Source organism: Mobula birostris, chromosome 3 (assembly GCF_030028105.1).
Source record: "Mobula birostris isolate sMobBir1 chromosome 3, sMobBir1.hap1, whole genome shotgun sequence".
Classification (NCBI taxonomy): Eukaryota; Metazoa; Chordata; class Chondrichthyes; order Myliobatiformes; family Myliobatidae; genus Mobula; species Mobula birostris.
In genome coordinates this window covers 158,243,681-158,267,540 of record NC_092372.1, presented here as the reverse complement: position 1 = coordinate 158,267,540, position 23,860 = coordinate 158,243,681, and the positions used below count along the sequence as shown (strand labels likewise).

Sequence of the window (23,860 nt, the reverse complement as noted above, 5' to 3'; positions counted from 1 at the left end):
CAGAGAGGTTAGATTGACCTGAAATATACTACAGCCTAGAATTGATTACTGAACCTACTAATTCCATACAATGTTCCTCTCCACAAATAGGGTGTTCAAATCCTCCCTTCTGATATTTCATTATATAATTCCTCTTTTTCAAGGTTATTTCATTCCCATTTTTTAATATAATGTCATAGGCTAAGCTCAACAACAGTTGTATCAGTCTATGCCTGATGAAGTGCTATTTCAATGTCCCTAAAATCATGATTGTCACAGGATCTGTCAGCAATTCTACAGGTGACGGCATTTCTCAGCAATAATGAGGGTGAGTTTCAGGATACCTACATTGATGTGGAAGTCAAAATCAACTGGCTGAGTTCCACCAGCAATTTTCTTGCCCCTGGAGTAATTTGGAAGAGGAGTACGAATTTGCTCAAGGATCTCACACCAGGCTGGATCTGACAGAGGTTCCATGAGCCCACTCACTTGAGTAAGGATTGTGGTGATGTGGAAATATTTAAAATGATACGTCTTTTCTCTAATGTGCTTAACTATTTGTAAGCATCTTCAGTTGATTTTATTAACGTTGAAAAAAGTTATTGAATTTTAATTATTTAGAGGTGTGTTAGTTTGATTTAAAATGTTTCCGGGTGCCTCAGCAATACTGGAGTAAGTAAATTTGAGGAAATGAGGATACAAAGGGTGGTGGGAAGTGGGGTGTCAGGCATTTTCTGGGAAAATCAGGGACAAAATCTCAAATCTAGTTCTGTTAGTACAGCAACAGTAGGGCACAAATGTAATCCTATTATGAGTGTTGTATTCAGGGCGATCTTAAACAGGGGTTCAAATGTTTTATTTTATCTGTCTCTGGTACAGATTATCCTTAAGATCTGGATGTCCAATAACTTAACAGAATGCCAAAGGAGAGAGAAAAAAAACTTTTAAAAAAGTTGATTGGTGCTGTAAAACTGAAAAGGAACACTTCTTGATCATCCATAAATATTTTGTTTATATTTTGTATGGCTGAAGCTTGCCTATTTCAAGAAATTTTATTCATGTTGAACCCATAAACAAATAGGTAATATTTGCAATCCATTATCTGAAATTCTCACCTCAAAAGCCATGATAAAATAATCCAGAAGAGTATTTTCCTGGTAGATGCGAACTGATTCTATATGAACTAATGAAAGAATTCCTCCTGATGGTGGCAACTCTGCCAACAGAGACACAATTGTGAAGAGGTTGGTAGGGGGATTGTAGAGGGTGAACTCAACTATGACTGCTCTGGTGTACCGATCAATCCATTTTGTCTTCTTCAATGCTAGTAATGTTGCATAGGCCTCATTCCTAAAATTTTGAAGAAGATATTTGTGAAAATAGCAGAACAAGAGTTCATGTATTTTGTACTTTTACTAGGAGTGTATTAACATTTATGGACACAAGAGATTCTGCAGAACCCGAAAATCCAGAGTAATGCACACAAAATGCTGGAGGAACTCAGCAGGTCAGGCAGCATCTATGGAAATAAATAAACAATCGATGTTTCCGACTGAGACCCTTCTTCAGGACTGGAGTGGAAGAGGAAAGACACCAGAATTAAAAGACGGGGGGGGGAAAGGGAAAGAGGACCAGCTGGTAGTCATAGATGAAGCAGGTGGATGGGAAAGGTGAAAGGCTGGAGGAGAAGGAATCTGTTAGGAGAGAAGAGTGGATCATGGCAGAAAGGGAAAAAGGAGGGGCACAAGAGGAAGGTGATAGACGGGTGAGGAGAAGAGGTAAGAAGCCAGAATGGAGAATAGAAGAAGAGATAAGGGGAAAGGAACTTTTTTTTTACTGGAAAGAGCAATTGATGTTCATGCTGTCAGGTTGGAGGCTACCTAGATGGAACATGAGGTGTTGCCCTTCCGCTCTGAGAGTGGCCTCATCAAGGCAAAAGAGTGATACATCGGAATGGGGATAGAAATTAAAATGGTTGGCTAATGGGTAATTCTACTGTTGCCAGATGGAGTGGAGGTATATTCATGGATTACTTGAATAGATATGCATATTGTATTTAGCATTGCCTTTCATAGAGAAAATGGATATTTTTTTCAGTCCTATTCATTTGTCTTCCAACCAGTAGCTATGTTACTGTAGAATTTAATGCTCCTGTTTCTGCAACATTTGAAAAATATAAAATATTATTTTTCTTTTTAATACAGCAAATACAGCAAATACACCTGATAATGGATTGTGATAATTAACAAAACAATTCATTTTGAGGAAAGGATTTCTTCAAAAGTCTCAAACACAATGATACGAGAAGACTAGTTGCTCTTTATTCTAAGTCTTTGTTACCCACATTTTGCTTTCCACCACATTTCAGCTATTGATCAGGGTCATTGATCAAGAGCAGTGGCAGGCCATTTCAAACCTAGCTTCATGTAAAATAAAAGTTTTAAAAAATGACAAAAAATGATAAAAAGTGTAACTGCTCTCAGTTTCCCCACAGTCAAAGATTTCTGCCCTCCTCATAACATACTTACAGGAAACACTGGATTTTCTCACACTCTATGTCAGAAACACTAACAAATTCTCAATCACAATACCAAAATACCAAACTTGAATTGTGATGCACTTATCATCTGCTTCAAATATCAAGAATCAGTAGTACCATTGAGGAGGAAGTACTGGAGCCAGAAAACCCATACTCTGTTTCAGGAACAGCTTCATCCCCTCGGCTATCTGATTTCTGAATGGTCCATGAACACTACCTCAATATTCTTCTTTTTTTACTTATTTTTTGTAGTTTATAATAATTTCTATGTCCTCCACTATACTGTTGTTGCAAAACAATAAATTTCACAGCATATGTCAGTGATAATCAACATGATTTTGATTCTGATTGTGATTATGATTCTGTGCAGTAAGGGAATTCTCATTAAAGTCATGCAATTGAAATACTGTTATTGTGACTGATAGAATTTCACTTCCACCACTAAAATTCTACAAATTTAAGAATGCCCTGTAGCCATTTGTATTCACATTTTTAAAGTTGGAATCAATAAACACAAGAGATTCTGCAGACACCGGAAATCCAGAGAACAGGCACAAAATGCTGAAGAAACTCTGCCGGTCAAGCAACATTTATGGAGAGGAATGAACTGTTGATGTTTCAGGTCAAGACCCTTCATCAAGACTGGAAAGGAAGGAAAGAGAAGCCATAATAAGAAGGTGGAGGAAAGGGAAGAAGCATGAGCTGGTAAATCATAGGTGAAGGGAAGGATAGGTGGGTGGGGAAGGGGGATGAGTTGAGTTGCTGGGAGGTGATAGGTGAAGAAGTATGAGCTGAAGGAGGAGGATTCAGATAAAAAAAGGATAATGGACCATGTTAGAAAGGGAAGGAGGAGGGGCACCAAAGAGAAATGACGGGCTCGGCCTGTGCTGAGTAAAGCCATCTTAGAAAGAGATACTGCATGGAAAAAGGTACAGAGATTGAGCAAGAATCAGAGAATTAATTGGATAGAGTTCAAATGTAGAATAACTCCACAAACTCACTGGTAGATGACATTGAATGCTGATAAAAATGTTATGGACACAGGTCAGACTAAATGTAGAGTTCAGAATTAAAGATTGGTTAGCAGAAAAGAGAGCTAAATGCTATTGTACAGAAATATACAAAGATTCACAATCTACGTACATGTTACAAAATAAATCAAGTACAATTCTAAGTTGTATAGTTATCCTAAAACAAATTATATAATGGTGTGCTGTTGGTTTGCTTGGCTTCATACAATGTACGTACTTCACCTGGTGGGTGATTTAGAGGCTGTTGAAAAAAGTTGTTACCGTTTGTTTCCAGATAATTTTTAATGAATAACTTGAAAGCAAGAATTTTACTTTGAAAACAAGATTTAAGAGTATTGTCAACCAGACCCAAATTATCAGAAGCATCTGCATCTCTTACCGTGTTCTACCAAGGTTAATAATCGATCCCTTCCCTTTGAGGCAATTGAATTGGCTGCATTGGCTGATGTTAGCACCTCTTGCAGGCTTTGTGGAATTCGATTGATCTGCATGGTGAATCAATGTGGTGTATGGAGATACACAGGCTTGTACAAGCCCTGACAATACTTCTGGAATCTAGGAGTAGAGATCAAGTGAAGCACATCTTTAAGAAGAGATGCTGTCAAGCAGTATAGTCAGTCACAGGTTGTCAGCTGTGTAGTTGCCAAGTATGACTCAATACAAGCACTCTCAACTATGAGTCAGAAGTTCTCTGGCTCAAGACTCATGCTGGACTTGGGTAAAAAAAAATCAAGACTGAAATCCCATGAGCCTTTTGTCCTCACCTATTCTCACAGATGAATGTAAAGGATCCTACAGCATTAATTTCACAAACAGCAGGAGATTTATACTCAGTGCTTTGCCAGCAGTTATCCCACGTTCAACATTACTAAAACAGATTATCTGATCAGTTCCATTTTAATATTTCTGGAAGCTTGCTGCTCATAAATTGACTGCAGCTGTTCCCTTATCATAACAGTGACTGAACTTTAAAAGAACTTACTCGCTGCACAGTATTTTGGGACATTCTGAACAATCCTAAAAAAACACAATGTCTCTTTCAAGACATTTTGTCCTCAATCATGCCATCAAAAACCTGATCACATCAGTGCCTGTGATGTTCACTTAGTTGATCCCAGTCTGGTGAAAATGGAGAAGGAGAGAAAATAATCAGTTGCTGGTTATCATTCTACTTTGCAGTCCTGTCATTCTGTTGAAAATGCAAAGATGACTGTTGATTAAAGGCTAACGCTGTCACAAATACTGAGAATACAACAGCGTGCCAATCTCATTCTCTGGGAATTTGAATCTTTTACAGGACATGTGTATTGTTGCTTGGGCAGCATTTATTGCTCATCTCCAAATGTTTCTGAGATGATGGTAGGGAGTTACCTTCTTGCAGTGAATGTCATTGGGTAAAGAGTTTCAATATACAGTATTTCCAAATGAGAATGGTGTGCCTCTTGAAAGGCAAATTGTAGGTGAAAGAAACTGTTGTCCTCGTCTTTCTTGACGGTGTTGATCACACTTTGGTGGGTCCCGGTTGAAGTGCTTTTGGGCTAGTTGCAGTATATTTGTAAATGGTATACAGTAGATTGAGCATACACTGTACTGGCAGATGAGGAAGGAAATGTTTTGGCAGCAGGATTCAATTTGAAACAGGCAGTTTACTTTATCGTGAAAGGTGCCAAACATTTTGAATGTGGGAGCTGCACTGATCCAGGCAAATGGAGAGCAGGGTAAAAGATGTTTTGATCCTACAAATTGCCTTCTTAGTGAAATACTACTTCTGAGTTCTAACTTTTAAATGATGAAAAGGCTTTGAAGAGTCAAAGGGAGTGGTACCCGGTGCAAGATACCCAGCTTCTAACATACTCTCGTAGCTGCAGGACTTGCATGGTTAAAAAAGCTTTTGTTCATTAGTGACTTCAGAGACTATTAACGGTATAATGAATATTAAGCATTAACTAGGCATCGGCAATGTCAAAGGGAGCAGGTTATGAGCATGAAATAATGTGCATAAAGCAAAAAGGAATGATTGTTTTCATATTCTCTGTACTGGTGGAAAAATTGATTTCTGGCTTGGGTCCCAGAATTTCAAGCAGTGGCTTTTTCTGATGGGATTTCAAATTAATTCCCTTGGCATTTAAATCCATCTATTAGCAACAGAAGGCAGATTTCACTCTCCATATCAATGAGGCACATCTGAAGAATTCCCAAGCTTTCCCATGAAATGTCAGTTTTTCAAATCTAGCAGTGCCTACAGCTGTTAGGGTCACTGTGGGGCCCCAAACTCTCAGCATGTCAGGTTGAGAAAATTGACACAGAGTGATTTGAAGACCTAGTTTGGAGCATAAGCAATTATTTTTGGAGAAAAAGCAAACTAATGGTTTCCTTTTACCATTTAAGGAGAAGAGACAAAATTTCTATGGTCTGCTACATCTGATAGGATGAATTTGGGAAGAAAGGGTCCCATCATGCATTGATGTAGCTGCATTTAGACTGACCCATCCGTTCAGAAATCTCTGGAATGTTTAGATGATGACTTATATTCAGGGACAGATTTTTAGGTTCTCAGGTATCTGTCAAGAAGTGAATTCAATGGCTTCAGTGAAAAGTGAAGAATCTGAAAAGGTGGAACAGCTGTTCTGGACCACTCTGCACCAAATGTAGTGGAGAGCAAAAATATTACACCAGCCACTGGAAGAAGCATCGGATAAATGAGAAGCATTTAAAAGCAAGACACTAAGAGTTCAGAGTCAGCATGTTCAAGCAATAAGCAAGATGGTAAAAATAGGGAACCTTGGTTAGCAAAAGAAATCAAAGGTTTGGTCAGGGAAAGGGTAGAAGTATATATGAGGTATATGCAATAGATATCAAATGAGTCTTTGCAACTTCATAGGGAATTAAGGAACATGAAATGGCATGGACAAGTGGAATAATGGAGAATCCCATATCTTTTTTATAGCTGGGGGAAAGTAGGTTCCTTCGGGGATGTATGGCTACGTCTATGTGTGGAACCAGGGTCTGAATGGTGTCCCAAATGAGGAATGCTCATCAGAATTCACCAGAGAGAAGGATGTGGATGCTGGAGACTGAGGGGAGAGGTTATGTTGATATTCTGGGACATGCTTATGTCAGGAAGGAGGAAGTGTTAGAAACGTTGGCACATATTCAGTGAATAAATCCCCAAGGCCCAACAACATCTTTTCCAAATTGATGATGGGAAGCAAGGGAGGAGATGGGGCTCTGATGGAAATTTTTGCATCTTCACTAGCCTTGGGTGACAGGCCAAAGGCTGGAGGGTAGCAAAGTCATCCCCCTAATCAAAAAGGTAGTAGGGATAAGCCAGTTTAGTCTTAGATCAGTAGTTGGGAAATCACTGAAAAAAACTTAAGAGACAGGATTTATGTTCACTTGGAAAGGTAGGGACTGATTAAGGGCAGTTAGCATAGTTTAGCACAGAGGAGTCTTGTCCCACAAATTTGAGACTTTTGAGCAAGTAACTAACAAAACTGATGAATGGCAGAATGGTCTTCCATTTAAGTTCAAGTTCAGTTTATTGTCATTCAACCATACACACGTATACCGCCAAAACAAAAACATTCCAACGGACCAAGGTGCACAACACAGTGCAACCCACACACATAACACTAAAAGTAATATTCCTACAAATAATAAGGTGCATAGATGATACAAGTTAAAATGTAAACAGTTTAATGCTACTGGCACTTCCCGCTTGATGAGACCTGGGTGGTGACAGGGAGTTCGGTAGTCTTACAGCGTGGAGCAAGAAGTGACCTTATACATCCTTCAGCAAGGTTCTGGATGGAAGACTGGTCCAGAGGGTTAAACCACATGGGATGTCAAATATTGACCAAACATCCACAATAAACGACCGGGACATCAGCAGTGCTGATGTACAGAGATCAAGGGATGATGTAAGATAATAGTTCACTTAAAATGGCCAACATTTGGCAGACAAAGTAGTGAAGAAGGAATGTGGCAAGCTTGCCATAATAGGCTGAGGCACTGACTATAAAAGTTGGAATGTCATGTTGTAGCTGTACGAAACATTGGTTAGACCGAGGGTAGAAGCACAGTGCATAGTGCTGATTACCATATTGCAGGGAAGATATGTAACAACTGAGACCATGCAGAAGAGATACACCAGGATCCAAGGGGCATGTTTTTCCACACAGAGGTTTGGTGGGTAGATGGAACTAGCTGCCAGTGTAAATGATAGAGGCTGTTACAAATATACCATTTAAAGGCATTTGGAAAGGAAAGGAGTACAGAGATCTAGGCCTAATGAGGACAAATGATATTAAGGTAGTCAGGAGCCGTGGACTAGTCGGGCTTAAAGGCCCGAATGCAAGTCTGGAAGTTGGTCTTAAGGATTAAGATAGGTCTTAAGGATGGGTTACTCAGACTCCACACTGCTGGTTTAGCTGAATACTTGCCTAGTGCAGAGGACCAGCTCATCCAGCCATCCACCTTAAGAATAAATGTGGAGGGAGGGCACCACAGCAGTGAATCCAGTTTTCATGCAAGTGAGCTGTGTGAGGATCACCCAGTTGTTTACAAAAACAAAGATTGCTACATTTTATTGAACTACATACAACAGTGATCCCCAGCCTCCGGGCCACAAAGCATGCAGGGGTGCAGCGGTAGCTGGAGCACACCCAGCCCATCTTTAAGAAAAAAGCCAAAATAAAAAAACTAATTAATTAGGTGCCGCCCAGAAGCCAGTTTTCATTAGAGGAACTGAGGTGGAGCGCGTCAATAACTTTAAATTCTTCGGCATTAAGATTCGACGTTTCTCTCTCTGAAAAGTGTCAAAGGATCTGTCCTGGGACCAACACATAACTGTCATTACAAAGAAAGCACGGCAGCGCCTATACTTTATTAGAAGTTTGTGTAGATTAAGCATGTCACCTCGATCCTGAGAGCCCTGTCTTTTCAGCCTGCCTGGGCTGGCGTTTAAATTGACCAAACAATGGAACAGCTAAAGGCTCTAGAACCCTGGAAAGAGGAGTGAACATCACATAGAGCAAGTGAAATCGGCAATCGCCTCTGATCTGGGCCGACATTTACGTGCCAGGCAGCACCTAATTAATTAGCTTGTTTATTTCGGCTTTTTTCTTAAAGATGCACTGGGTGTGTTCTGGCTACCGCTGCATCCCTGCATGCTTCGCGGCCCGGTATTGGTCCGCGGCCTGGAGGTTGGGGACCACTGAATGTAACTACAGCATAAATAAGTAAACTGGTTTCTTGTACATTTATACTTACATACTTCTGGCTATGTTTTCTTTTAAAATGGACTAATGGGAGATCAAACCAAATCCGTACTGTGTTCTGTGGTCTGCATAGAAATTCCACAACTCTTGTACTGAGTTGAAATTAAATGATCCACAGGCATAAACTGTTACTTCATCTCACAATCTTAAAATCTGGTGGACAATCATTTCAATCGTATTCCACAAGGAAATATTTTTATGCTTTCTAATATTTTCACTTGAATTTGTTCATTTCTACAAAAATTCTATTTTGAGAACAAAATGAATTGAAGGAATGATGGAATAAAGATAATCATCAAATCTAAATCAAAAATGCACAGATGCTGAAAATCTAAAGTTAAAACAACAAATGCTGGAAATGCTGAGCAGATTAGGGAGCATCGGAGAAATAGAGTTAATCTTTCAAGTCAAAGTCCGCTAACTCTTGTCTCTCTTTCTCTGAATGCTGCCTGATCTGCTGACCGTTTTGGAATTTTTAAAGTAAAAACATTAGGTAATCTCGAATGGATCATAAGCTACTTACATTGCAATCTGAGGCATTTCTGACTTGGGTTTTCCTCAGTGATGGTGCACCAATCAAGTGGCACTTCCCTTGAAGTGGACCAGCCTATCAGAGGTAATTGATAGTGCAATCAGCTACACACTTTGTACTGCAGACATTTTAGATTTATGTAGCTATGACTTTGCAATTGTTCAGGGACCACATCAATACTGAACCAGTTTAAAAGAACAGCAATCTGAACAATAAGTGGCAGATATTGTGTTAAAACACAACACAGTCTCCCTTCTCAGAGCATTCTGAAGAGGAAGAGCGAACAGTCAGTGCTCACGGTACATAGAAACAACAGAGGGAAAGGGATGATGTCCCGTAAGGTGAATTTAGGGAACTGACAGACAAATTAAAAATCAGGACATTAAAGGTAGTCATTTCAGGATTATTTCCAATTCCGTATGAAGTGAGTACAGGAGCAGGATAATCAAGCAGATAAATATGTGGCTGGACAGATGGTGCAGTGGGACGTGAATTGATTCCTGAGTCATTGGATCAGGTTTTAGAGGAGAAGGGATGAGTCACAGGAAACAATATCTCGAGGGGAGGCTTTGCTCGGACTGTTAGGGGATACGGTGTATGCATATAGGGGACATTAGGATGGAAGCAAATGACAGAAGAAGACATCAAGGGTGAAGAACAAATAGGACTACACTGCAAAATAATGCCGAGGTGATATTAAAGAATATTAAAAAGGCAAACAAAAATGGCATCTGTCCTAATGATCAGAGTTTTCATAATAAGAAAGATGAACTAAATGGGAATGATTTACTTGGGATAAAGAAGACAAAGCTGTGGGAAGTTGGGTAGGGGAGGATCGAAATCAAATATCCTGGGCTATTCAATCTTTAAGAAATACTGGCAAAAAGAAGCGAGAGACAGGATAGGGTTATTGGTTTAAAAAGATTGACAAAATGGTGAAAAAGAATATCTGTTTGAGCCTGAATGAGTAGAGCTAACAAACAGTAAGGGGCAGAAAATGTAGATGGAAATTGGAGCCAGCTTTAGAAATCAGGGGTGCATGCATCAAGGATTCAGCTATATTCTTGGGTTATTAATGCTGACACATAGATTGGGCTGACAAGGAATACCTGGAGTTTATACAGGATGAATTTCTTGACTCATATGTTGAATAATCAGATAAAGTGCAGACCATCCTACTCTGGGTGTGATGTAATAAGAAACAATTAACAATCTTACTGTGTGATGTCTCTTGAGGAGGGGCTGCCATAACATGATAAAAATATAACTATAACAGATATTTATGTTGATAATAATATCATTAATTTATCACATTATTATATGAATATAATCGAGTGATTTATTTTGAAACTTAAATCCTGGATCTAAATAAAGGAAACTGTGATGATATCAGTGGGGAACAGTATCTGCGGGGTTGATGGTGGATGGCAATGCAATATTTTAAGGGGGCATGAACTGATCACAACAGTTGTTCATTCCTCTCTGGAACAAAGATGAAACAGGAAGGAGAGCTCAAACATGGCTAATGTGGAAAATTTAGGATGCTGTCAGATCCATGGAGAGAAATGATACATGTTTTCTCTTTCAATCACTTATAAAATGTAGAGGGACTATCTTCCTCATTACTGAGGATATTCAGATAACAAAAAAAACAATATTTCTGCCTGGGCCGATGATTAAACGTTTAACCCTCTAACAAATATAATTTAAATCATAATGTTCAATATAACTGATTAATCATGCATCTAAGCAAGCAAGTTTTTTTTAATTACTTCTGTTTTTTTGAAAATCCCAATTGTAAGAATATCAGGGGCAACCTTACAGAAAAGTTTAAAATTATGAGAGGCATAAAGAAGGTGGGATGGAAACAGTCCTTTCTCCAGGTAGTCGAGTCCAAAACTAGGGGGAATGGGTTTATGGTGAGAAGGGAAGGTTTAAAAGGGACCTGAGACGTAACTATCTCCATGAAGAGGCTGGTGGATCGAACTGCCTAGGGAATGGATGAGGCAGGTAAAACAATACCATTTACGAAGCACTTGCGTAGATAATGGAGGAGTGGGGCTTAGAGGGATACAATCCAGACACAGGAACTTGAGACTAGATGGGTGAGTACGATGGTCAGCACAGACTCATTGGGCTGAAGAGCCTGTATTCATGCCTTTATCTCGACAACGTGAAAATGTAAGAGTAACCAGTTTACTGTGCAATCAAGTGCACAATCTACCCTGGAATTCTTTAGTCATGGAAACTGAAGGTAATTCTAATGTATATTGAAGATTTTAGGTGAAATGTACCTGAGTTTTGGCTGCTGCATTGTTGTACCAAGTGTCCCAATACAGGCCACGTAACAAGGTGGTGAAACTCCAATTCCACCAATCATCAGCCGTTTTCATATTCATGAAAGGATTTTTCACATTCCTAAATATAAAAAAAATAATTTTACTTATGAAATAAATTGTCAAGGAAAAGTAATGCTTCAGAATTATATTTTTTGTTCTTTTTTTTAACTTCCATGTAAATAGTCAATTTTCTTTATCGATGATGGTGTAGCAAGCTGATGATTGGTTGGTTAATCATCTTACTTTCTAAAGACTTGTCTCATCCACAAGTAACAAGGGAGTAATTGTCTCAACTTTCAAACACTGTGCAAAACACAGCAATCCTTTTTTGGTATATGGCTCAAGTATCCATGTTCCAAAAATATTATATTGATAGAATGCTGTGCAGTGTCCTGCCATGGCTGTTTGGAATCATCTTCCACATAGGAGAGTTGGGATAGTAGGAGGACAAGAATACCATCAGCTCCAAGTTCCACTCCAAGATGCACACTCTCTCCTGTGTCCTGATAAATCTCCTTTCTCCATCGCTACCACCAGATCAAAATCTAAAAGCTCATCTAACGACATAGTGAGAATACTTGCAGGAGATCAAAAATTAGGGATGGGCAAGCAATACATAAACTCTGAAAATGGAAGTTCAACAAGGTGTTATTCTTAACAGTTACAAGTTTAGAGGTGATCATTTAAAATTGAGCCTCTGCAATTCTCTACCCTAAAGGCATGAAGAGGGAAATCTCTGATGACATTTAAATGGCAGTAAAGCCAGTTTTTGAAAGATTGTGGAACTGAAGGGTATGGGTAAATGGCAGAGCAAGCTTGAGGGGGATGAGTTTGAGGGCTGATCAGCCATATTGAATGGCAGAGGGGGCAGATGGCCCACTGAAACTCATATTTTCTTATTGTCTAATAGTAGATTATTTGCCTGGGAATTCCAGTGCATCATGTGGTCAATAAGGTTAGGTCATAAAGGCTGCTTTGGTCAAGTGAATGTCACTGTTAACTTCAGTCACTGTCGAGCCTGAACAAAAGCATCTGATCTGCAAGGGACTGGAAAATTTGGACAATTGGAATGGAGAACTATTACGACCCTTGAGAACAGGTTGAAAGGATATCAAGCAAGTATTACTATTCTGATGAAAGGTTATACTTGGTTGCTAACTTTTCTGATGAAAGTTCCTGATGAAGAGTCTTAGCCCTAAACTTCAGTTCTTTATTCCACTCCAAAGATGCTGCCTGAGCTGCCGAGTTCCTCCAGCATTTTGTGTATATAACTTTCTCCATCACTGCTGTGGACCTTGCCACAGACACCTAGTTATCCTGGAATGCCCAGTCATTATTTCTCCTTGGACAGCAATGGGAACTCACACTGGAAAGTACCTGGTTATCTTTTCCAGAATGGGCCAAAATGACCATATTGTCATTATCATTTTCAGTCCACGTTAAGTACATTTTCAATCAAGTACTACTAAAATTAAAGAGCACTACATACTTTTATATTTCTGTGATAATCTTCCAAATGTTCTAAAGCTGGTTCTATCAAAATGTCAGCAGCACATTTCCATCTTATTCAAACATGAGCAAAAAGCAATAGCCTTTTCTCATCACTTTTGTGAAGCCTGTTGTGTTCGTTATCGAGGGATAGTGGAGAGCACACCAATTCAACTGAACTTTATTAACAACCTTGCTTGTACACTCCCATGTGGTAGTGGCTAACTGAGGACACGGGAATAACACTGTTAACTACCACTGCAAGCCCTACGAATGTTCAAAATGCTTCCTATTTTCCCCTTCTATCAGCCTAGATTATAATTTCAATTTAGTCACTGTACAGTGGTATGCAAAAGTTTGGGCACCCCGGTCAAAATTTCTGTTACTGTGAATAGCTAAGCAAGTCAAAAGATGACCTGATTTCCAAAAGGCATAAAGTTAAAGATGACACATTTCTTTAATATTTTAAGCAAGATTACTTTTTTATTTCCATCATTTACAGTTTCAAAATAACAAGAAAGGAAAAGGGCCCGAAGCAAAAGTTTGGGCACCCTGCATGGTCAGTACTTAGTAAGACCCCCTTTGGCAAGTATCACAGCTTGTATACGCTTTCCGTAGCCAGCTGAGAGTCTTTCAATTCTTGTTTGGGGGATTTTCACCCATTCTTTCTTGCAAAGCCTTCTAGTTCCGTGAGATTCTTGGGCTGTCTTGCATGCACTGCTCTTTTGAGGTCTATCCACAGATTCTCGATGATGTTTAGGTCGGGGGACTGTGAGGGCCACGGCAAAAGAGGAAACTGAGGAAACGACTACCTGAAAACACTTTGCTATCTTCTTATAGCCTTCTCCTGCTTTGTGGGCATCAAATATTTTAATTTTCAGAGTGCTAGGCAGCTGCTTAGAGGAGCCCATGGCTGCTGATTGTTGGGTCAAGGTTTGAGGAGTCAGGGTATTTATAAAGCTTTGAAATTTGCATCACCTAGCCTTTCCTAATGATGACTGTGAACAAGTCATAGCCCTAACAAGCTAATTAAGGTCTGAGACCTTGGTAAAAGTTATCTGAGAGCTCAAATCCCTCGGGGTGCCCAAGCGCTTGCATGGTGCTCCTTTCATTTTTTTCCACTCTAAAATTGTACAAAACAAAAATAATACACTTAAAATGTTGAAAAGAATGTTTCATCTTTAACTTTATGACTTCTGGAGATCAGTTCATATTCTACTCACTTAACTATTCACAATAACAGATATTTTGACCGCAGTGCCCAAACTTTTGCATGCCACTGTACATAGATATGATGAGATAGTGTATAAATGCAAATTCTTCCTTGTGACTGCATTTCTATAAGTTATAGTTTATGGTTCTTTCTGCAGGGTAAACTAGTTGGCAGCTCTCAGAAATGTTCATTTTGCACAGAAGAAAATTCTAAGTTGATGAAATTAGAATTGATCAGCCATGATTAGGATACAATTAGATTATGCAGAAGTTTTAATGCTGGACTCATTCTATTGAAAGTCATGCAGCTAAATTCAATAAATGCATTCATTTTTTGAATGAATATTGGAAAGTAAGCAATGATAAGGGATGAGAAATTGTTATCGAAATAATTGATTCAGATCCTTTTGAAAGATCATCGGCCTGAATTGTCAATACTGTTCCTCTCTACTCTGAGTTTATTATGCTTCTAGTTAATTCATACTCTAGAACCTGTAGTGACTTGATTTTGGTTTAGTCCAAATCCTTTCTAAGGCACTCATTTTAAGGCACTTGAATACAGCTGCAAAAGCAAGCAAGAAAAACATACCTTGTAAACTCCACTCGAATGGCTTGATTGAGGTGATACTCATCTTTGGAAAATTTACCAAATGTTATCAGCAGCAGCAGTATCAGCATAACAATGTAAAGTCCAAATTCCCTGCAACAATGAAAATAATGAAATTTTGAAAAAAGGGGTAAGGAAAGGATAAGGAGTAGTGAGAGGGAATAGAAACCATCAATTATACACAGTTAAGCAATTAAAGTTTCATTAAAAAGGATAATAATTTATTTAAAAAGCAGAAAATGTGATTACTGTAATGTCTGTTGAATGAGATTTTCCTTTCTCATGCGGTCTTTTGCTTCTTTTAGCTGAGCAGGAGTTGGTGGTCGAGCTAATCGTAAATATCGAACCCTTTGACGAGCAGCCACAATCTGCTCAGTAGAAATATATAAACAAAACATTATTGAATAGCACATAGAAGTTTCAAGCTAATATCTAGTATTATAGTTGTTTTTGCCACATTTCAAGTGAAAATATCAATTACTATATGCAATTATGCACAATGACACACTTGATTAAAAATGGCTTTTAGTCAGACAGAATGGCTTTTATGTGCAGTGTACCAATGTCCAATGTTTCTCTTGCATCAGACATGCATTCAATGATGATATCAGAATGCTGTCATTGAGCGACAGAAATTTAGTGGTATATGAGCAGCCTATGACCTACATTTGTAACTCACAGCAAAACCAAGGTCCAATCCCACTCCAGCTTATAAAATGAAGTAAAATGAAGGCCCATCAAAATTTCATTAATGAATTTATTTTCGCATGTCACCCTCAGTTAATTTGCTCAACAGTTTTTAGCTGGATCGGCTGGATCTCCCAAAACAATGGCAGCCATTGCATTTAATTCACAGCTGTGATCCCTACCAGTCTAATAGGCTCAAGCCTTGTAGCAGCTCTGAACTTGAGATTTATTATCCCTCTCAACCCTATTCTCCTGCCTTCTCCCCTTAAACTTTATGCCCTGACTATTCAAGAATGAATCAACTTCTGCTTTAAATATACTCAAAGACTTGGCTTCCACAGCTGTCTGTGGCAATGAACTCCATTAGGTTCACTACCCTATGACTAAAGAAATTGCTCCTCATCTCTGTTCTAAATGGACATCCCTCTGTTCTCAGACTGTGCGCTCTGGTCCTAGGATCCCCCACTATAGGAAACATCCTCTCCACATCCTCTCTACCTAGCCCTTTCAATATTCAATAGGTTTCTATAAAATCCCACCTTATTCTTCTAAGCTTCAGCGAGTACAGGCCCAGAGCTATCAAAAGCTCCTCATAGTAAATCCTCTTATTCCCGGAATCATTCTCATGAATCTCTTCTGCACCCTCTCCAATGCCAGCACATCTTTTCTTAGATAAGGGACCAAAAACTACTCACAATGCTCCATGGGCAGTCTGACCAGTGACTTATAAAGCCCCAGCATAACATCCTTGTTCTTATATTCTAATCCTCTCAAAATGAATGTTGACATCACATTTGCCTTCCTTACCACTGACTCAACCTGCAAGTTAACCTGCAGGGAATCCTGCACAAGGGCTCACAAATCCCTCTGCACCTTGGATTTTTGAGTTTGCTCTCTGTTTAGAAAATAGTCTGTGCTTTTATTCCTTAGACCAAAATGCATTACCTTACACTTTCCGATACTATAGTCCATCTGCCACTTCTTTGCCCATTCTCCAAATCTGTGTAAGTCCTCTGCAGACTCCCTGCTTCCTCAACTTTGCCTGCCCTTCCATCTACTTTCACATCATCCACAAACTTGTCTGTAGAGCTATCAATTTAACCATCCAAATGATTGACATATAACGTGAACAGAAACAGTCCCAATGCCGACCCCTGCAGAACAGCACTAGTCACCAGCAGCCAACCAGAAAAGACCCCCTTTATTCCCACTCTTTATCTCCTGTCAGTCAGGCAATCCTCTATCCATGTTAATGTCTTTCCTGAAATGTCATGCCTCACGTGTGGCACCTTGTCAAATGCCTTCTGAAAATCTAAGTAAACAACATCGGCTGACTCTCCTTGGTCTATCCTACTTGTTATTTTCTCAAAGAATTCCAACAGATTTGTCAAGTAAGATTTCCCCTTAAGGAAACTATGTTGACGTTGGCCTATTTTATCATGTGCCTCCAAGTACCTTAATAAAACATCATCCTTAATTATAGATTCCAATGTCTTCCCCACCACTGTAGTCAGGCTATCTGGCCTATAATGTCATTTCTTATGCCTTTCTCCCTTCTTAAAGAGTGGCGTGGCATTTGCAATTTTCCATTCCACGAGAACCATTCCAAAATTTAGTGACTCTTGAAAGATCATTACTATTGCGTCCACAATCTCTTCAGTACACTGGGGTGTAGTCCATCTGCTCCAGGTGACTAATCTACCTTCGGACCTTTCAGCTTCCCATTCACCTTCTCCCTAGTATTAGCAATTGCATTCACTTCTGCCCCGACATCTCAAATTTCTGGCTAGTGTCTTCCATAGTGAAGACTGACACAAAATACTTGTTATTTCATCTGCCATTTCTTTGTCCCTCATTACTACCTTTCCCACATTATTCTCGAGCAGGCCGATATCCACTTTTGCCTCTCTTTTACTCTTTATATATCTGAAAATAATGTTTGGTATCTTCCTCTATATTATTAGCTAGAGCTACCTCATTCTCAGATAAAGTTTCAACACCTGAATTAGCAAGAAAACCATACGAATACTTCTTGACAGGGTTTTGAGAGAATTCTGACTTTTTGCATGTCACCTCAATATGGACTAGTCTAACACCATTTTATATAATGCATCAAAATGGTGAACTGCAATTTCTAGGCAGGTTTACAGGAAGCCTAAATACGAAACATATCTGGATTCAAATTTGTTTCACTACTCTTCAATATGGCAGACAATAGGGTTTTAATTATTTCTGACTTGAATGGGCACATAGATGCAAGACATTCTCAAAGGGAAAAGTGAACAGCCAGAAGTGGTTGTACTTATTGGTACATCCACACATTATACATCCTCTGCAAGGATGAGGTCCTGCAGAATGAGTTTAGGGAGTTAGGTAAGAGGAAGCAGATTTCTCCTGGTGCTACATTGTAGTGAGGTCATAAGTAGACAGGAAGATCAGATGAATTTGTGGTTGAGGAGCTAGTGCATGGAGCAGGGATTCAGTTTCTTGGACCACTGGCAGAAGTGACCTGTACAAAAGGGTCAGGTTGCATTTGAACCAGAGAGGGACCTTGCAGGGAATTTTGAACTAGCTTGGCATAGGTTGTGACTCTGAGCAGGAGCAAGTCAAGAGTCAAAGCAGCAGATAGAGAGAGAGCAAGGCTAGTAGTGAGGACAGCCGGGGCAAAGGAGAGTCAGTGAGGCCATATGGGTAGAACTTAGGAACAAGGAAGGGGCTGTATTGTCGTGACACCCAATATTCAGCAGGAACTTGAAGAGTGGGAGAGTAAAGAAATTGCTCACACTTTTAAGGAAAATAGGGTTGTATTAATGAGAGATTATAATTTCCCCAGTATTGACTGAGCCATCCAGCGTATGAAGGGCATGGAAGGAGTGGATTTTTAAAAATCTGTCCGGGAAAGTTTCCCGAATCAATATATAGAGGGCCGCAAAATGGGAGGGTGCAATATTGTACCTCTTCTGAAAGAATGAAGCAGAGCAAGTAACAGATGTGGCAGTCAGGGAACACTTTGGCCCTAATGACCATAATTCTATTAGTTTTAAGGTAGTGATGAAGAAGGATATGATAGCTCCACAATTCTAAATTGGGCAGGGATAATCTGGGGGGTATTACACAGAATCAAGCAGAGCAACATGTACAAAATGCTGGAGGAACTCAGCAGGCTAGGCAGCATCTATGGAAAGGAGTAAACAGTGTCATTTCGGGCCAAGACCCTTCACCAGGACTGGAAAGGAAGAAAAGTCAGAGTAATAAGGTGGGGAGAGGGAAGTTAAAAAGTACAAGGTGGCAAGTGATGGGTGAAACCAGGAGGGGGGGGGGTGAAGTAAAGAACTAGGAAGTTGATTAGTGAAAGAGATAAAGGGAGATAGTAGGTCCACTTAGGTATCAGCAGGGTCGCCTATGTCTTGAGCCAGAGTAGATGGTTGGGATTTTTCAAGAATATTTCTCTTCAGTGTTTACAAAGGAGAAAAATCATGGTTATTCAAGCGGTAAGGGAAACAAGTAGAGATTTTTGGATGACACTCATATTAAGACCATAAGACCATCAGACGCAGGAACAGAATGAGGCCATCTGGTCCATCAAGTCTGCTCCGCCAATCAATCATGGCTGATTCTTTTTTTTTATCTCCTCCTCAACCGCAGTTCCTGGCTTTCTCACCGTAACCTTTGATGCCATGTCCAATTAAGAACCTATCAAGCTCTGCCTTAACTACATCCAACAACCTGGCCTCCACAGCTGCATGTGGCAATAAATTCCACAAATTCACCACTCTTTGACTAAATAAGTTTCTCCACATCGCTGTTTTGAAAGGGTGCCCCACTATCCTGAGGCTGTGACCTCTTGTCCTAGACTCTCCCACCATGGAAAACATTCTTTCCACAACTACTTTGTCTAGACCTTTCAACATTCGAAAGGTTTCAATAAGGTCCACCCTTATCCTTTTGAATTCAAGCAAGTACAGACCCAGAGCCATCAAATGTTCCTCGTATCGTAACCCCATCATTCCTGGAATCATCCTTGTGAACCTCCTTTGGACCCTCTCCAATGCCAGCACATCTTTTCTAAGATGAGGGGCCTAAAACTGTTCACAATACTCAAGGTGAAGCCTCACCAGTGCCTTATAAAGCCTCAGCATCACATCCCTGCTCTTGTATTCTAGACCTCTTGAAATGAATGCTAACATGACATTTGCCTTCCTCACCACCGATTCAACCTGCAAGTTAATCTTTAGGGTGTCCTGCACAAGGACTCTTAAGTCCCTTTGCATCTCAGATTTTTGGATATTCTCCTCGTTTAGAAAATAGTCCGCACATTTATTTCTACTACCAAAGTGCATGACCATGCATTTTCCAACATTGTATTTAATTTGCCACTTTCTTGCTCATTCTCATAATCTAAGTCCTTCTGCATCCTACCTGCTTCCTCAACTCTACCTGCCCCTCCACCAATCTTTGTATCATCTGCAAACTTGGCAACAAAGCCATCTATTCCATCATCTAAATCAGTTATATACAGCATAAAAAGAAGTGGTCCCAACATCGGCCCCTGTGGAACACCACTAGTCACTGGCAGCCAACCAGAAAAGGATCCTTTTATTCCCACTCGCTGCCTCCTACCAATCAGCCAATGCTCTAGCCATGTTAGTAACTTTCCTGTAATACCATAGGTTCCTAACTTGGTAAGCAGCCTCATGTGTGGCACCTTGTCAAAGGTTTCTGGAAGTATACAACATCCACTGAATCAATCCCCTTTATCTATCCTACTTGTAATCTCCTCAAAGAATTCCAACAGGTTCATCAGGCAGGATTTTCCCTGATGGAAACCATGCTGACTTTGTACTATCTTGTCCTGTGTCACCATTGTACTCCATCACCTCATCCTTAACAATTAACTCTAACATCTTCTCAACCACTGAGGTCAGGCTAACTGATCTACAATTTCCTTTCTGCTGCCTTCCTTCTTTCTTAAAGAGTGGAGTAACATTTGCAATTTTCCAGTCTTCTGGCACCATGCCAGAGTAGAATGATTTTGAAAGATCATTTCTAATGCCACTACAATCTCTAATGCTACCCTTTTCATAAACCTAGGGTGCAGTTCATCTGGTATGGACGACTTATGTACCTTCAGGTCTTTCAGCTTTTTGAGCACATTCTCTCTTGTAACAGTAACTGCACCCACTTCTCTTCCTTCACACACATCAGGCATTCTGCTGGTGTCTTCCACAGTGAAGACAAATGCAAAATACTCATTTAGTTCATCAGCCATCTCCTTGTCTCACGTTATTATTTCTGCTGCCTCATTTTCTAGCGGTCCTATATCCACTCTCATTTCTCTTTTATTTTTAACATACCTGAAAAAAACTTTTACTATCCACTTTGATATTATTTTATAGCTTCCTTTCATACTTCATCTTTTCCCTACTAATGATTTTTTAGTTGCTCTTGAGGGTTTTTAAAAACTTCATAATCCTCTATCTTCCTACTAATTTTTGCTTTGTTGTATGCCCTTTCTTTTTCTTTTACAATAGTTTTGACTTCCCTTGTCAGCCACGGTTGTACTATTTTACCATTTGAATATTTCTTCATTTTTGGAATACACATGTCCTGCACCTTCCTCATTTTTACCAGAAACGCACACCATTGCTGCTCTGCTGACATCCCTGCCAGCAGCTCCTTCCAATTTACTTTGGCCAACTCCTCTGTCATACCACTGTAATTTCCATTACTCCACTGAAATACTGCTACATCAGACTTTACTCTCTCCCTATCAGATTTCAAGTTGAACACAATCATATTGTGATCACTGGTTCTGAGGGGTTCTTTTACCTTCAGCTCCTGAATCACCTCCGGTTCATTACATAACACCAAATCGGGTATAGCTGATCCCCTAGTCGGCTCAACGACAAACTGCTCTAAAAAGCTATCTCCTGGGCATTCAACAAATTCACTCTCTTGAGATCCATTACCAACTTGATTTTCCCAATCGACCTGCATGTTAAAATCTCCTATGACTACCGTAACATTGCCCTTTTTTCCTCGCCTTTTCTACTTCCTGTTGTAACCTGTGGTCCACCTCCCAGCCACTGTTGTGAGGCCTGTATATAACTGCCATCAATGTCCTTTTACCCTTGCAGTTTCTTAACTCAACCCACAAGGATTCCAATCCCATGTCACATCTTTCTACTGATTTGATGCCATTCTTTACCAGTAGAGCCACACCACACCCTCTGTCTACCTTCCTCTCCCTCCGATATAACATGTAACCTTGGACATTCAGCTCCTAACTACAACCATCCTTCAGTCACGATTCAGTGATGGTCACAACATCATACCTGGCAATCTGTAATATTGCAACAAGGTCATGCACCTTATTTCTTATACAACACACATTTAGTATCGTATTTGTTGTCCTTTCTGATTCTGATCCCTAATGATTTGATATTCAGCCTGTTGGCTGCAACTAAGTCCTATCACCTCCCTGCCCTTCCTAACAGTCTGACTGTAAGCAATCTTTAATTTTTACCATCTGTTCTATCCTCAGTCCCTTCACTCCTGTTCCCATCCTCTGCCAAAATAATCTCAACCCTCCCCAACAGCTGTAACAAACCTGCCTGCGAGAATATTGGTCCCCCTCGGGTTCAGGTGCAACCCGTCACTTTTGAACAGGTTATACCTCCCCCAGAAGAGATCCCAATTATCCAAGAACCTGAAGCCCTGCCCCCTGTACCTGCTTCTCAGCCACGTATTTATCTGCCAAGTCATTCTGTTTCTACCCTCACTGGCATGTGGCACAGGCAGCAATCCAGAAATTACTACCCAGGAGGTCCTGCTTCTCAGCTTTCTACCTAGCTCTCTAAACTCTCTTTTCATGACCTCATTGGTACCAATGACATAGTAAGGAAAAGCAATATATACTAAGACATCTGGGCGCTCCCTCACCCTCTCCAAAATGTTGTGGATGTGATCTGAGACATCCCTGACCCTGGCACCTGGGAGGCAACATACCATTCCGGTATCCCGTTCATGTCCACAGAATCTTGTGTCTGTTCCCCTTACTACCAAACCCCCTATCTAACTAGTAGAGTGGATAGGGGAGAACCAGTGGATGTGGTATATTTGGATTTTCAAAAGGCTCTGGACAAGCTCCCACACAGGAGATTAGTGTGCAAACTTAAAGCACACAGTATTGGGGGTAAGGTATTGATGTGGATAGAGAATTGGTTGGCAGACAGGAAGCAAAGAGTGGGAATAAACGGGACCTTTTCAGAATGGCAGGCAGTGACTAGTGGGGTACCGCAAGGCTCAGTGCTGGGACCCCAGATGTTTACAATATATATTAATGACTAGGATGAGGGAATTAAATGCAGCATCTCCAAGTTTGCGGATGACACGAAGCTGGGCGGCAGTGTTAGCTGTGAGGAGGATGCTAAGAGGATGCAGGGTGACTTGGATAGGTTAGGTGAGTGGGCAAATTCATGGCAGATGTAATTTAATGTGGATAAACGTGAGGTGGCAAGAACAGGAAAACAGATTATTATCTGAATGGTGGCCAAGTAGGAAAAGGGGAGGTGCAACGAGACCTGGGTGTCATTGTACACCAGTCATTGAAAGTGGGCATGCAGGTACAGCAGGCGGTGAAAAAGGCGAATGGTATGCTGGCATTCATAGCAAGAGGATTCGAGTACTGGAGTAGGGAGGTACTACTGCAGTTGTACAAGGCCTTGGTGAGACCACACCTGGAGTATTGTGTGCAGTTTTGGTCCCCTAATCTGAGGAAAGACATTCTTGCCATAGAAGGAGTACAAAGAAGGTTCACCAGATTGATTCCTGGGATGGCAGGGCTTTCATATGATGGAAGACTGGATCAACTAGGCTTATACTCGGAATTTAGAAGATTGAGGGGGGATCTGATTGAAACGTATAAAATTCTAAAGGGATTGGACAGGCTAGATGCAGGAAGATTATTCCCAATGTTGGGGAAGTCCAGAACGAGGGGTCACAGTTTGAGGATAAAGGGGAAGCCTTTTAGGACTGAGACAAGGAAAAACTTCTTCACACAGAGAGTGGTGAATCTGTGGAATTCTCTGCCACAGGAAACAGTTGAGGCCAGTTCACTGGCTATATTTAAGAGGGAGTTAGATATGGCCCTTGTGGCTAAAGGGAT

At 40.3% G+C, this 23,860-nt stretch overlaps 1 protein-coding gene across 9 annotated transcripts in view; it reads right to left on the bottom strand.

Moving 5' to 3' along the window:
• The window catches only part of LOC140195372 (polycystin-1-like protein 1), a 241,758-nt gene that overhangs the window by 27,365 nt on the left and 190,533 nt on the right, over window positions 1-23,860 (bottom strand). For 8 of the 9 annotated variants that reach the window (XR_011885445.1, XM_072253568.1, XM_072253570.1 and 5 more), the window contains 6 exons: window positions 15,256-15,374; window positions 14,989-15,099; window positions 11,655-11,778; window positions 9,352-9,435; window positions 3,929-4,104; window positions 1,095-1,329 (listed from right to left, as the gene is read on the bottom strand). Coding sequence is in view for 7 of the 9 variants with exons in the window: in XM_072253568.1 (XP_072109669.1) it covers window positions 1,095-1,329; window positions 3,929-4,104; window positions 9,352-9,435; window positions 11,655-11,778; window positions 14,989-15,099; window positions 15,256-15,374 (849 nt within the window). In the remaining 2 variants the exon portion in view is untranslated. The remainder of the gene's footprint in view (window positions 1-1,094; window positions 1,330-3,928; window positions 4,105-9,351; window positions 9,436-11,654; window positions 11,779-14,988; window positions 15,100-15,255; window positions 15,375-23,860) is intronic. The other variant, XR_011885446.1, reaches the window with a different exon arrangement.